Raw genomic sequence first — 15,482 nt, 5'->3', positions numbered from 1 at the left:
AGAATTTTTTTTAAAAAACCCAAAAAACAAAAACAAAGTACAACAAACTGGGTGTCCTAAAACAACAGAAATTTATTGTTTCACTGTTCTAGGGACTCCAAGTCCAAAATCAAGGTGTTGGTAGGGCCCTCTCTTTCTGGAGGCTCTGGGGAAGACCATTCCTTGTTTTTCTTAGCTTCTGTTGGTTGCTGGCAGTCCTTGGCATTCTTTGGGTTGGACATACCACTTCTGTTTATGCCTTCATTATCAGTAGCATTCTCCCTCTGTGTCTCTGCTTTCTTTTTTATAAGGATACTAACCAGTCATTGGATTAGGGCCCATCCACTTCCAGTATCACCTCATCTTAATTCACTAAAGACTCTCTTTCCTAGTAAGATCACATTCCAAGGTCCTGAGGATTAGGACTGATCATATCTTATGTGGGAACACAATTCAATCTATAACAATGGCCTTTATATGATGAAGAAGTTTCCTTTTATTTCTAGTTTATGGTTTTTATCATGCAAGGATGTTGGATTTTGTCAGATGTTTTGTCTGCATCAATTAAGATGATCGTGGTTTGTTTTTTTTTCCTTCAGCCTATTAATGTTGTGTATTGACTGATTTTCGTATGTTGAACCACCCTTGCATTCCTGGGATAAATTCCATGTGGTAATCGTATACAGTTAAAGTCCTTTCAATACGCTGCTAAATTTAGTTGACTAGTATTTTGTTGAGGATTTTTGCATCTGTATTCAAAAGGCATGTTGTCCTGTAGTTTTCTTGCAGTCTCTTGATTTAGCTTCAGGATCAGAGTAATGATGGCCTTGTGAATGAGTTAGCAAGTGTTCCTTCCTCCTTCTAGTTTTTGGGAAGGGTTGGTGTTAATTCTTCTTTAAATGTTTGGTAAACTTCACTAGTGAAGCTATCTGATCCTGGGCTTTCCTTTGTTGGGAAGTTTTTGATTACTGCTTCAATTTTCTTATTGATTATTGGTCTATTTAGATTTTCTTTTTGAGTCAGTTTTGGTAGTTGTGTGTTTCTAGGAATTTGTCCATTTCATCTAGGTTATCCAGTCTATTGGCATAAATTTTATGCAGCATTCTCTTAATAATTTTTATTTCTGTAAAGTGGGTAGTATGGCCCCCTTTAAACTTAACAATTTAGTAATTTGAGTCTTTTTTTCCCCTTAATCTAACTAAAGGTTTGTCAATTTTGGTGATCTTGTTAAAGAACCACTTTTTAGTTTTGTCGATTTTCTCTATTTTTCTATTTTCTATTTCATTTACCTTTTTAATCTTTATTATTTCCTTCTGCTAGCTTTGGGTTTAGTTTGCTCTTCTTTTTCTAGTTGAAGGATAGTACTGCTTGAATATAGACTTCTTGGTTGACAGTTTTTTTTCTTTTAAGATTTCTATGCCATCCCACCGCCTTCTGGCCTCCATGGTTTCTGACAGGAAAACAGCTATTAATTTTATTGAAGATCTTTGTACATGACACATTTCTTCTCTCTTGCTTCTTTCAAGATTCTCTTTTGACAATTTGACTATAATGTGAAATACATGTTTCTTATATCTTTGTCTATAGTTTATAGTTATCTGTGGAAGGTGTAGTCAGCAGGGAGCTATTCTAGTATAACCGTAACTCACGGTTTCCTGTTTGACCCTAGTATTTATATTATTGATTTTTCCAGCCTCATAGCCACTGATCTTATTTCCAGGGTAGTGTCCATGGTGGGCAGTGTTAAGGTAGATACTGCAACTGGATCTTCAGGGTATTAGGGGATACTACCCTATGAGGATTACAGATTAGGAATGAGCTATAGTACTGACTGGGAAAAGGTATGGGATTACAGCCAGAAATGCTGTAATGGTCTATTTTCCTATATGAGAAGTTTACTTCCATTTTATTTTCAGGTTGAATTTTATTAATTAGTTATTCAGAATGATCTTAATACTTTTTCTTTCTTCATGATACTTGAGCTATATCTCTGGTGTGCCTGTGTGTGTATGCTTTTTTTACCCTGCTAATTTCATTTTCTCTCTGTATTCCTTTAGCTTTTCCAGATGAATTATCTGTGATGAGGCCAGTGTTTGGGGTAGAATGGGGAAAAAGTTACTGAAGCCTCTTTAGATTGAATCAACATAAGTGGGCAACATTAGGGGATGGTGAAATGATCATACATATAATAGAACATTATACAACTATTAAAATAGGTTTTCAGAAATTATTTTAACTTTGATTTTTAAAAAGTACAAAGGTTATATAAATATGTATGCTAAATTCAATATAGATTATTGCTGAATTATTAAATTCAGTATAAATTATTGCTGAATTATTGTTATGAATTATTGCATACAGAATAAAAGTCCTGATTTCTTGGAGTCAACTGCTGCTAACTATGTGCTTTTTAGGAATTCCTAATGACCTGAGAAATGCTTATGGTATAGTTGCAGGCAAAGGAAACAGCATGTAGAAGTGTGTGAACAGTGATTTCAGCTGTGGGTGTACTCACTAATCTGAAGGAAAACTTTATAAAAATATGCTGGAATGTTTGGGGTGATAGAATTAACAGGATTTGGGAAAACTACAGTTAAAAACAGAAAGGAGGAAATAATAGAAATAATATACACATTAATAACAATAATATATATAACAAAAATGACCTTTTTTAAAAAAACAAAATGATATGCAGTTATTCTATTACCATCAAAAAAATGAGGTAAGGTCTATATTTACTGATTCTGAGTGATTTCTAAGATACATTAAGTAAAAAAAGGAGGGTAGGAAAAAAATGTATGTGGTATACTATCATTTATTGTTAAAATATATCATGACTAATGTATTCAGTAAATGTTTTTGGATGTATAGTCCCCCCACCCCACCTCTTTTTTTTTTTTTCCTGATTCCCTGTTTCCATTTCTTTCTATCCTTTTGTCATTCATTCATTCATTCATTCTCTCTCTCTCTCTCTCTCTCAAATATAGTTGGGGTTGCCATTCTCTCCATCTTATAGATGGGAACTTAAAGCATAGAAAGACTCTCTTAAGGGACATAACCAGTTTTTAACATTACCAAGATTAGATTATAAATCTCCTAAATTCAAACTCAGTTCCTTTGTAGCATCTAGGCATGATACTGTGCTTGACTCTAGAAGCACAGAGGGAGAGATGAGACTCTGTTCAACACAAGGTTGAAGTACTCTGACAGCATTTGTCAAACACAATGTACATTAGCCAAAAAGGCATGTTTTGATCCCTTTTCTCTCCATCAAACAAAACATTGATGGATGACTATATTTGTGTATGTATATTTATTTAAAGGGCAACATATAACACTGTTTAATCTCACAAAGAATATTGAGTGAAGGAATACATATACATATTCTATGGGTCTATTCATAGAAGGTACAAAACAAGGTAAACGTTAACTTTTTGATTTTGGTTGGGAACATAAAGTGGTAAAATCATAAAGAATAACAAGGAAATGATCCTCATAAAGGGCAGGATAGTGTTATTACCAAGGTGGGGGAAGTAGAGTGGGCAGAGACAGGGAGTTATGATCCAGAAAGGATACATAAGGAATTTCTGGGGTTGCTGGTAGTGAATGTTCATTTTATAATAATTTGTTAAGCTCTGCATTTTTTTTATGCACTTACATTATCTCATACTAAAAAATTGGTAAACATTGAAAACACATGGCTGTATGCAAAAACAATACGATTATTTCTGTAGATAAGAGGTGGAACAGAAAACCATAATAAAAATTATAAATGGAATTTGCAGATCTGGAAATAAGCAGAGACAACTGAGAACGGAGAGTTTGACCTCCCTGGTGGTTCCTTCTTGGTCATCTTTGCTGATTTCTCATCTTTGACCTTGGGCCTTTTCTTTTTTCTGGTTATTTATTCACTCTCTGGTGATCTCAAACAGCCTCATGGCTTTACATGTGATCTATATGCTGGTAACTCCCAAATTTATGTCTCTGCTTCTTCTAACTTCTCTTAATTATAGACTCATATATATCCAATTGCCTTTCCAACAGCTCCATTTGGATGTTTAATAGATATCTCTCAGACTTAACATGTCAAACTGAACTCATGAACAAAGTTGAACTCAGGGCTGTTCTATCCTTTGCCTTACCTGTCGGAGTTGAGAGAAGTCATGTCCTCTCTTAGGTAAAAAGCCTTGAAGCCATCCCAGACTCTTTCTTGTACACCTTCCATCAAATCCAGTAAGAATTTCTGTTGACTTTACCTTTAGAATATAGCCAGAATGCAACCCCTTCTCCTCACATCCACTGCTGATACCTTGATCTAAGTCACTATCATTTCTTACTTTGATTTACCCCAGAAACCTCCTAACTGATCTTCTTGCCCTTATCCATGCTTCACTCTCCCTGATCAATTCTCAACAGAGCAGCTAGGAGATGCAGGTGTGCCCTGCATTTTGCAAGTTCTCATTACACCACTTGGCTTTTATGAAAGACCTACATTAGTACTTGTTTTCACTAACTGAAATAAATCTGAAGAGTTCTGCTTTTACAAAAAAAGGCAAAAAGTGACAATAGCATTCAGAGTTTGTTTTGCATCAAGCTGTTACAAAGGCAGTGTGCACCCCAAGCAGTGGGAATGGTGCTGCCAAGTTCCCTCCCCGGGAACTACACTCAGCATCTCAGCATCAAGCCGCTGTAGCTTTGAACTGTGTCTGTGAGCATCTGTGCTTCTCTCCATTTACTTTGTGCACCTGTTAGTAAGATGTGTCCTAAGGTATTCGGAAAAAAAAAAGCCTAAGAGAAGTTATTTTTTGAGTTTGGGAACACTGCAAAAATTTTTTCCATGTAAATTAATGTTAATTGTTTCTTTGCTTTATGCCATTTTGGCTTGTGAAAGGTTTCATAGGAACTCTATGTAGGGGAAACCTATACTTGTAAAACCTAGGTAGGATCACAGTACTCCTTTAACACCTGTCTGTGGTTCCACGGTTTACACATAGGAAAGCCAGAGTGCTTTCTACAGTGCCCAGCATAATCTGCGCTCCTCTTCCTCTCTGGCCTCATTACTTCTCTCTTCTTCTCCAACCATGCTATCCTCTTTGCTGTTCTTCGAATATACTAGACCTGCTTCCTACCTTTGAGTGTTTTACTGGCCACTTCCTTGCCTGAAACACTCCCCCACTGCACCGCCTGCCCAGATAGTCAGCTGGCTAACCCCCCCCCTCCTTCAAGTCTTTGCTCAAAGGTTGTCATCTCAGCAAGGTATGCACATGAGCTGGGGAACAGCAGAGAAAGAGGGAGAGAATCTCAAGCAGGTGCCATACTGTCAGCTCAGAGCCCGATGTGGGGCTTGATCTTACCAACTGTGAGGATCATGACCTGAGCTGAAATGAAGAGTCAGATGCTTAAGTGACTGAGTCACCCAGGTGCCCCTAGAACTGCATTTCCGCTTTCTTGTCATGACTGGAGGAAGCAAAGAAGGCTCCACATGTTGTCCGCATGCTCAGTAATACTGGGGATTTAACCACAGAGTATGAGTTCTGAGCAGCTGGTGTGAGACTGCATTCTGGACTTGGAATCCTTGGTTGGGGAGCTGGGTATGGGAGTAGATGGAGGAAACTGCAAAAACCACTAAGTTGAAGCTAGGAGAGGGCTAAATCTGGGTGTGCGAGAACTGAGAGAAAGATGTAAGATGGCTGAGCAGAGAAGAGCCATGAGGTTTAAGGCTTTGGGAGGTGGAGGAAGAGGAAGATCCAGTGATTATTAGCAGTACAGGAGATGTGCTGGGACAGTGAGGATAGTGAGTGTTAAAGGGAATTTAAAGAATTGATCTCCTCTGTTTATAAATGTTTTAATATTTATAAGTGTTATAGACTGCCTAAGGTTTCTTGAAACCTTAGATAAAATTTGGATTGCTTTGTTGGAAGTGAATTCTTCCCAGAGAATGGGAAGAGATGGTGTATCCTGAGTCATAGTTGGCACAGGATGAGAATAGATTGCATGTGGGGATATTTGACATCTGGATTACATGTAATTAGGAGGAATTGATAGGATTTAGGGATGGATTGGGATAGGGGACAGGAATTGGGCAATGAGATCATTGATAACCTTGGAAAGACAGTCTCTGTGGAATGGTAGGTACAGAAGCCGGAAAAGAGTGAGTTGGAGTGAGAATGAGAGATGAGGAAAGAGAGACAGCCTATATAGATAGTTTGTTCAAGGAACTTAATTGACTGGAAGAGAATTTAGGGTTAAGGGATTATTTTTTCAAAGTGGTGTTACTAGAACCTGTTTGTATGCTGATGAGAAGGAACCATAAGAAGGGCTGGAGAGGAGAAAGCAGAGAAGGGGTGTAGATATAGGTAGATTTACAGTTTTTTTGTGGTAGGTATTGTGACATTGTTTATGGGGCAGCTGCTGCTTCGGCAATGCTATAAATACTTTTCCCTTTGCTGCTTTACCTACCAACACAAACACCAGTTATAGTAAAGTCTAAATTATTAGTGTCTTCTTTAAGGATATAGGGCCAGGGCTTCATACGTAATTTTTGATCTTGCAAGGGAGCCAAGACCCTCCACTGTAATTTAAGAGTTGCAGAATTTGTAGCTAGATATTTAGATATGGGCATTCCAATAAGTTTACAGCACTATTTGAGATATGTATAACTTCAAGCACATGGAACATCATAAGGTTCTTGTAGCCTCCATGAAGCCTCTGTAAAGAAGTAATTCACCCTGATTGTCTCTGCCATGACATGGAACAAAACCTTATCAGAGTTCGGAAATCTGTTTCACCTGTGTGTTCTGAAACCTGGAGGGCAGACTTCATGTTTTATTAATCTCTTTACCACCACACTGTACTTTCTGTATAGTGGATTCTCGGTAATCATTTGTTAAAATTAATCAATGCTGGATAGTTTTGAGGAATTATCCCATAAACACCACAACTTTAAAAACTGTAAATATTCAGGATAGCAATTTTCTAGACCTTTAAAATATTTCTTGACTTTCTAATATAAATTGTACAAAATTTTAACGCTCTGAAGACTTGGGGGAATCTGAGTTCAGATGCTGAAGTCTAAAAAAAACCTCAGAGCTCATCAAAATGTATAGGACTACTTATCCTAGTGCTAAATGGCTTAGCCTACTGGGCATTTGTTTGTGAAGTTTTTAGTTTTTCATCTTATTCTGCATATAATTTTATTTTTTTTAAGTTTATTTATTTTGAGAGAGAGAGCAAACCAGCAGGGGAGGGGCAGAGAGAGGGGGACAGAAGATCTGAAACGGGCTGTGCGCTGACAGTAGAGTGCCTGATGTAGGGCTCGAACTCCCAAACCTTGGGATCATGACCTGAGCCGAAGTCAGACGTTTAACCTACTGAGCCACCCAGATGCTCCTCTGCATCTGACTTAGCTGCTATTCTTCCCCCTTTCATTTTCTGCTTTTCCTTTTCTTTTTAAAGATTTTTTGGGGAGCGTCTGGGTGGCTCAGTCGGTTAAGTGTCCGACTTTGGATCAGGTCATGATCTCACAGTTTGTGGGTTTGAACCCTGTGTCAGGCTCTGTGCTGGCAGTGTGGGGCCTGGAAGTTGCTTCAGATTTGTCTCCCTCTCTCTCTGCCCCTCCCCGACTCATGCTCTGTCTCTGTCTCTCTCAAGAATAAACATTAAAAAAAAATTTAAGATTTTTTTTATTGTTAAGTAATTTGTATGCCCAATGTGGGGCTCAAATTTATAACCCTGAGGTTAAGCGTCTGATGCTCTACTGATTGAACCATCCAGGCATTTTCTGCTTCTGAGATTAATCTACTGATGAATCTGTTTAGAAAAACTACATGTTTTAGAAATGATAATAAGAATAAATAGACTCTATAGGACTTTTCTGGGAATAAGGCTTTGTACGTTGGTGTATGGACTCCTCCACTGTATCCATTCACTTCTTCAGCGCCTTTTGGGGGTCAGCACTACAATAAGTGCAAAAACATAATTTTATCTTTGTCTTCAAAGTGTTCAGGGCACTTGGGCGGCTCAGTCGGTTAAGCATTGGACTCTTGATTTCAACTCAGGTCATGATCTCACGGTTTGTGAGATTGAGCCCCTTGTTGGGCTCTTCTCTGACAGCATGGAGCCTCCTTGGGATTCTCTCTCTTCCTCTCTTCCGCTTGTGCACACATGTTTTCTCTCTATATCAAAATAAACAAACATTAAAAAAAAATATCTGAAAGTGTTTAGGGTTAATCTAACCAACTCAGGCCTTTTTGTGGATCTCAGCTATATTTCAAGTAATAGTTTTTTTTTCTTCTATTTTAGGGTTTGAGTGATGTATTTTGATATAAGTATTAAGAGTGGGAGTTAAATAAGTAAGAGTTGTTTTAGCCATCTTTCATTTTCTATGGAATTGTAATTAGAATTACAAGATTTAAGACCAAGGTTACCAGAAAAAAAAAAAAGATAAAGTGTATGTCTTTTCTTTTTCTCCTTTGTAGGAAATACAGATGAAAAGGACTGCAATTGAAGCTTTTAATGAAACAATTAAAATATTTGAAGAGCAGTGTCACACACAAGAACAGCATAGCAAAGAATATATCGAGCGATTTCGCAGAGAGGGGAATGAAAAGGAAATTGAACGGTAAATCTAGCTAACACTTCCAAGTGCATCAATGAGAAGAGACTTCTTTTCTTCCCCAATAATCTCTGTTGTGTCTGCTTTTACCCCTGTAAACTTCACAGTCCTGCTATATGGAACTATTTGCTGTTCCCACTAATGGCACCAAATTGAACTGCCTCTGTTCTGTGTTCCTTCTATGTCCTTCCAAATTTTTAACTCCTGCTCATCCTTTAGGATTTAGCTTACACATGACTTTTTAAAGAAAAATTTCCCTGATTTTCTAGACTGGTTTAGGAGCTTTTTGTCCCTACCCCTACAGTATCTGGTCCTGATTCCTACCGTGACTTTGCCAAATGTCACACCCACTAAACTGCAAGCTTGTTGGTGAAATAAGGATGGTGGCTTATTTTCCCTGATAGCTCCAGCATCTGTTATGGTACCTGAATGTACATGGTGATGCTCACTGAATATTTGTTGAACTGAAAATAAATAGCAGCAGTCTGAGAATAAATTGGAGGCTGAACAAGACTATGGGCAGGAAGACCAGCTTGACTCTTGCAGGTGACTGCAGTGTTTGTGGTCATCAGGTTAAATGATGGTGAGGGCCTGAACCAGAGCAATGGCAGGAAAGGAGGGGGAATTAATGGAAATACTGAGGACTTGATACCTGACTAGATATGGTAGGTGTGGGAGAAGTCAAAGATTACTCCTAGATTTCTAGGATTCCTAGGTTATTTCTTAGACTAAGGAATGGTGTTATTTACTAAAATAGAAAGTACGTGAGGAAAGTTCAGGGTTGGAACCAATGAATTTGAAGTTCCTGTGAGAAACCGAATGGAGTTGTCTGAGAAGCAGGCAGCTGGTTATTTGGTTTTGGAACTCAAGGTACAGAAAGGATTTGGGAGGCATAAGTGTGTAGGTTATACTAAGGTTATAAGTGTAAAGTTATACTAAGAATACACAGAGAGTGTGGAGCATGAGAAATATTGGGTCTGGCAACTAAAAGGATATTGGAAGCCTTTATCATAGCAAATTTAGTGGAATATTGGGAGACCGAGCCAAGTAACAGTGGGATGAGGAAAGAAAAAGTGGATAGTAGATAAAAATGAATCATTTGCAAGGGAAAGGCATAATTACTTCTCATACTAGTATCAAAGTGTCAGTGAACTTCTGTGTGCATAAGAATAGGGCTAAGTGCTGTTGAGGCAGGATAGCTTAATGGTTAAAACCATTAAAACCATGGGCTTGGATTCTGTATTGACCACTTACTAGTTGTGTAACCTTGGGTAAGTTACTTAATTCTCTAAGCCCATTTCCTCCTCTGTAAACTGGATAATATCTTTTTGAAATGCGTTGAGAATCAAGTGATAGACACATACATGTATACTTATGTTGCAGAAAGGCATGTGTGTGTATGTATGTATCTTGGCATATGATATCAATAAATGGCATTATTAAGATGAAGAAATAGAAAAGAACTTGTGGTTCAGTTGCAAAGGGAGGTAAAGTATCTGAAGAAGAAATTTTAACATGAATATAAAACCATGTATTATATTAAGTGACAAATGAGTGACACAGAAATTGTCTTCAGAGCACAGCAAAACTTTGTGCTAGAAAAGCTTAGGGCCATTATTTGCTGAGTGCTTACCAGGATGTACCAGGCACTGTTTAGTCCTTTTAGATGTATTACTACATTTAATTCACATAATAATTTAGTGAAGTAGGTACTATTATAGGGCCCATTTAAACAAATGAGGAGATAAAGGCACAAAGAGGTTAGGTAACTTGCCCATAGCCACACAAGTGGCAGGGCAGAGATTCAAACTTAGGCAGCCTGACTCCAAAGCTGTTGCTCTTAACTGTTATATTGTGCTACCTCTTGAATATCATACATAGAGATTTACTTGTTTAGTCATGGCTGGATCCAGGGCCCAAACAAGGTCATCAGTATTCTCTCTTATACCCTGTATTTTGCTTTAGGTTTTCTCTGTGTTGGCTTAATCCTTAGGCAGGCTTTCCCTATGAGGTTGGTGGTATAGCTGCTGGGAGTCCTAGAATCACATATTTATAACTTAGCAATTGAGTGGAAAGAGAGAATCTCTGTTTATAATAGTTCTAGCAAAAGTCCTAGAATTGACTCTCATTGGGTCAATTCGGGTATTATTCTCATTCGTGAACTAGTCACTGTGGTCTGAGTGTGGCAATAGGATGTAATGGTGGAATACTTTTATTGCCCAGGCTGGGTTGTGTGAATATTCATCATGACTCTGAGATGGGGGCAGGGAGCCCTTACCTACAGGGAACATCAAGGTGCCATTACCAAGAGCGAGAATGGATATGGACCAGGCAAAAACAACAAATATCCACCACACCTAAGATACTAGGACTATGCTCATACTATAGAATGCTTCTGTTTGGTTCCTGGTTTAGCCTTAATATGTCAAATGTTTTCACAGAATTATGATGAATTATGACAAATTGAAATCACGTCTGGGTGAGATTCATGATAGCAAAATGCGTCTAGAGCAAGATTTGAAGAAACAAGCTTTGGACAACCGAGAAATAGATAAAAAAATGAACAGTATCAAACCTGACCTGATCCAGCTGCGCAAGATCCGAGATCAGCACCTTGTGTGAGTAATCTGAGCCCGTATGGGAGAAAACCCCAGCACCACATTACTGCTGGCACTAGACATGTTAGAGGTAGAAAAGATTTGTAATTAAGAAACCAGCCAGTGAGATTATAAGAATTTAGGAAAGCAATCCTGGTTAGTAGTTGGCAATACCAGAGTTTACCTAAAGTCAGCGTGTGGGGCAAATCAGAATGTAGCATTCTAGACTCCAGTCCATACAAATGGAAATTTCAGAGGGTGGGTGTGGTGTGGGCAGTGTGGTGTAGCTTAAAAAGTACAGGTTAATGTTTGCCTATATGTGGGGAAATAATGTTTGCCTATAAATGGGGCTTAGGGTGGAAAGCCACCACCATGGGGTGAAAACTCCCGAGGTTAGCTAGCGAGATACTGTAAATGGGATCATGAGTGAAATTACTTTCTGTCTGATGCCAGAATACTATTGTACTCTAATCACAAACTCCATTTGCCCCTCAGATCCTTTGCTTCTTACACACACAAGTTTACGATTACTGACTGTTTTCTCCATGGCCATGTGTGTAAGATCTTGTTTTCTTCATGTTCACCACATGGGTAATATCTTGTGAGCCCAATAAATACGGAGATGAAGCCCCTGTTCGGGGCTCTTGTCTTCTCCTGGACATTAGCCTTCCTCATATTCAATTCTGTGTCCACTCTCTTGCACAAGAGAGAACTCCAGACTCATAATCTGTGACACCTATATACAAAAACCAGAATCTTTGATTACATAGAACCACAGAAATAGAAACTACCCCTCATAGGCATAGACAAGGACACTAATAGTGGGGGCCTACAAATAAGTATATAGGACAGTCTATTAAAGGGTTTTTATATTTAAGAAATGAAACTCTGTAGTCAAGTAATAGAAATGTGCTGATGGCAGGCATGCAAGATAATTTGACCTAAGGATTTAAATAGTTAAAACCCAACTATTTAATATTATGGAAAACTATATGGTTTAGTTAGATATAGGGACATTATTTAAATATAGATTGAAAGATATATCATCAGAACAAGGTGTTAGATTTTTAGAACAAATGACTTTTATAGAAGGAAAGAATCCATGAAAAAGGAAAATAGGTTTTGTTCTAGGTAATGAATGGACTGTTATGAAATATGTTTATGGGTGACTTTCAAGCATGTAACATAACTTTATTCAAACTCATGGCAGAAGACAGAGTAAAAACCTCTGACTGGGTTTTCTGTAGGCCTCAGGGTTTCTTTGTGTGAGAAAGAGAGTGGGGAGAAAATAAAAGCTTAGAGGTTGGAACAGTAGCTGTTGAGTTTCAGTAGAGTAAAATTTAAGGTGATAAGTTTTGAGGGCAAACAATTACAACTATGCTGTGCTGAATAGTTTTTAGTAACTCCTCTTTAGGGATCATTTCAGTTTGCTATTGTGGCCAAAAAAAAAAAAAAAAAAAAGTCCAGCAAGTACACCTAGCATACAGAAGAACTTTGGAAAGAAGGCAAGGAAGTACCCTTGTCTAAAATTAGGGTGTGTCTGCTCTTGGAAAGCTTATGTGGTTCTGGTCACATAGTGAAACTGAAGAAAGGCCCAAGAAGAAGACTTATGCCATGGACCAATGGAATGAATGGAAGCCCTTGTTTTCTCTGGAAAGTGATGAGATTAAGAAATATACCATCCCTTGGGGCACCTGGGTGGCTCAGTCGGTTGAGCGTCCGACTTCAGCTCAGGTCACGATCTCGCAGTCCATGAGTTTGAGCCCCGCGTCGGGCTCTGGGCTGATGGCTCAGAGCCTGGAGCCTGCTTCCGATTCTGTGTCTCCCTCTCTCTCTGCCCCTCCCCCATTCATGCTCTGTCTCTCTCTGTCTCAAAAAAAAAAAAAAAAAAAAATTAAAAAAAAAAAAAGAAATATACCATCCCAAGAGGCATGAATAAGTATGGCAAACTAAACCTTGAAAGCTCCTTTAACAAATAATGTAGGCTAAATATAAAAGAGAGCTCACATCATGTGTGATAAATCATCACCTGGTGGTAAAGACACATAGGGTTTTTAGGGAGGTATTTGTTGAATATCTACTAGATGCTGGCACTGTTTTCAGCAGTGGGGACATGAACAACAGGACAGACTCCTTTCTTTAAAGCAGCTTACATTTTAGTGGGGAAGACAAACATAAGTGAAAATATAAAATAATGTCAGGAAAGTGCTATGAAGGTGATAAGGTAAAGTATAGAGAATAGCAAGGGGATAGCATTCATTGGGATGATTAGGGCAGTCCTCCCAGAGAGATATGTTTATGATGAGACCTGAGTGATCAGGAGCCTGGTTGGAGGATGGTGATGAAAGAGTTTTTATACTCAAGTTTTAGACCAGTGGCCATGTCAAGGTTTGGTATATTTAAAAATACTATGATTTGCCTAGTGATAAAGTAAATTTGTATTAATTACTCAGATTGACACCCTGAATTTCTTGTGGCTTGCTTAGGTGCAAATAATAGGCCTTGAAATTGTTTTGGAATGTTTAACTCAATATAGTAGGCCATCCAGGACTTCAGTCTTCTGGCTTAGTGGAGATTGCTAATGTGACACCATGCTCATGTAACTAATGATTTCAGAAACACATGTCACCCTCTGTTTGAGTGCAAGTGTATGTGTGCTTATGGTGGTACATATGTGCTTATGGTATGTGTGCTTATGGCCTTCTAGAAAAGGAAAATTGAAAAATGAGGTAAGTGCCTAATTTCAGGTACCTCCCTGTGTTTCTGCTTTTTTGCAGAAAGTTGAAGGAAAAGTTAAGGAGAAACTAGTTTAAGGAAATCTCTGGCCATTCTTAGTGGGAATGGGTTAAAATAAAAGGTTCCTGGACTCTGGAAATTTGGTTGGCTTGGACATGTCTACTTTGGGCAGAGTTGGCACAGATACTGACACTGGTGTCTTCTCTCTGGCAGATGGCTCAATCACAAAGGAGTCAGACAGAAACGCCTAAATGCCTGGCTGGGAATCAAGAATGAAGATGCTGATGAGTAAGTTATTTACCTTTCTGTCAGAGGGTTTTGTTCCCAATATAAGACATGAGCCCTCTTCATACATGCTAAATGTTGGTTCTCATTGTCACTTGAGGACATTGAATCAAGAACTTTGCACCTCTTGAATTGAATTACTTGAAGAGTACTTAAGGTCAGAGACCTGCTGAGCCACATGAAACCTAGGTGCATAAGCATTGCTCATTCAGACATTCATGTGTCAGCTGATTGGATGAGACATGTGAATTTTGTGCTTTCTGCACCATAGCAAATAATGAAGCTGTTAAAAAGCATATAAGTAATTATTGTTTCACTTTGTCATTTTGTGGTTAAAGATTTAGAAGAGTGTCTTATTCATGAGTTTGCTTTTAGATATAAAGTAACCTGATTGTTAGAATAACATTTTAACATTTAATTTTTAGGACCTATTTTATCAATGAGGAAGATGAAAACCTGCCCCATTATGATGAGAAAACCTGGTTTGTTGAGGATATCAATCGAGTACAAGCAGAGGACTTGCTTTATGGGAAACCTGATGGTGCATTCTTAATTCGTGAGAGTAGCAAGAAAGGATGTTATGCTTGCTCTGTGGTGTAAGTCTTCTCTGGGGGGTTAACCTTTTGAAAACTTTTGCATTGATTAATAGAAACTCAGCCCCTCATCAAATTCAGTTAAAATTATTTCAAGTACAGTAATGAGGACCCATGGCTTAGACCATTAATATTTGTACAAGGAAAACAGTTTGTTGCTTTAGGAGAAATGATATCTGAAATTCTTTAGGGGATTTTAATTTTTTGAAAAAATTAAAAAAAATTTTTTTTAATGTTTATTCATTTTTGAGAGAGGGAGAGAGAATGAGTGGGGGAGGGGTAGAGAGAGAGAGGGAGACACAGCATCTGAAGCAGGCTCCAGGCTCCAAGCTGTCAGCATAGAGTCCCATGCTGTGGAGCTCCAACTCACAAACCATGAGATCATAACCTGAGTCGGAGCTTAACCAACTGAGCCACCCAGGCACGCCTGGGGGAATTTAATTTAAATGGTAAGTAGATTAGGCCCTGCAATGTTACTACTGGATTTCAGGTATTTGTGAAAAGTAATGAGTTCTTCAATTGAAAAGATCACATAATTCTTTAGTAGTCTCCTCATGTCTAATTTGGGCTTCAGTGTCAGTTTAAGTAAGGCTTGATTAAGAACTGTTTTTACTTCAGAAGAAAAACTATATAAATTTTATACTTAAATAGTATTCTGTTGGGGTACTGATAGAAAAT

General features: G+C 38.2%; 1 protein-coding gene across 2 annotated transcripts in view; it reads left to right on the top strand.

Annotated features, from left to right (window-relative positions):
* LOC102949853 (phosphatidylinositol 3-kinase regulatory subunit gamma) overlaps positions 1 to 15,482 on the top strand; it is a 131,480-nt gene that overhangs the window by 106,704 nt on the left and 9,294 nt on the right. For both annotated transcript variants that reach the window (XM_007077262.3, XM_042996975.1), the window contains 4 exons: positions 8,457 to 8,599; positions 11,035 to 11,211; positions 14,140 to 14,214; positions 14,637 to 14,807. In XM_007077262.3, the coding sequence (XP_007077324.1) occupies positions 8,457 to 8,599; positions 11,035 to 11,211; positions 14,140 to 14,214; positions 14,637 to 14,807 (566 nt within the window). The remainder of the gene's footprint in view (positions 1 to 8,456; positions 8,600 to 11,034; positions 11,212 to 14,139; positions 14,215 to 14,636; positions 14,808 to 15,482) is intronic.

Source organism: Panthera tigris, chromosome C1 (assembly GCF_018350195.1).
Source record: "Panthera tigris isolate Pti1 chromosome C1, P.tigris_Pti1_mat1.1, whole genome shotgun sequence".
NCBI lineage: Eukaryota > Metazoa > Chordata > Mammalia > Carnivora > Felidae > Panthera > Panthera tigris.
The sequence above is the reverse complement of the archived record's forward strand: the minus strand, read 5'-3'. Positions and strand labels throughout refer to the sequence as shown.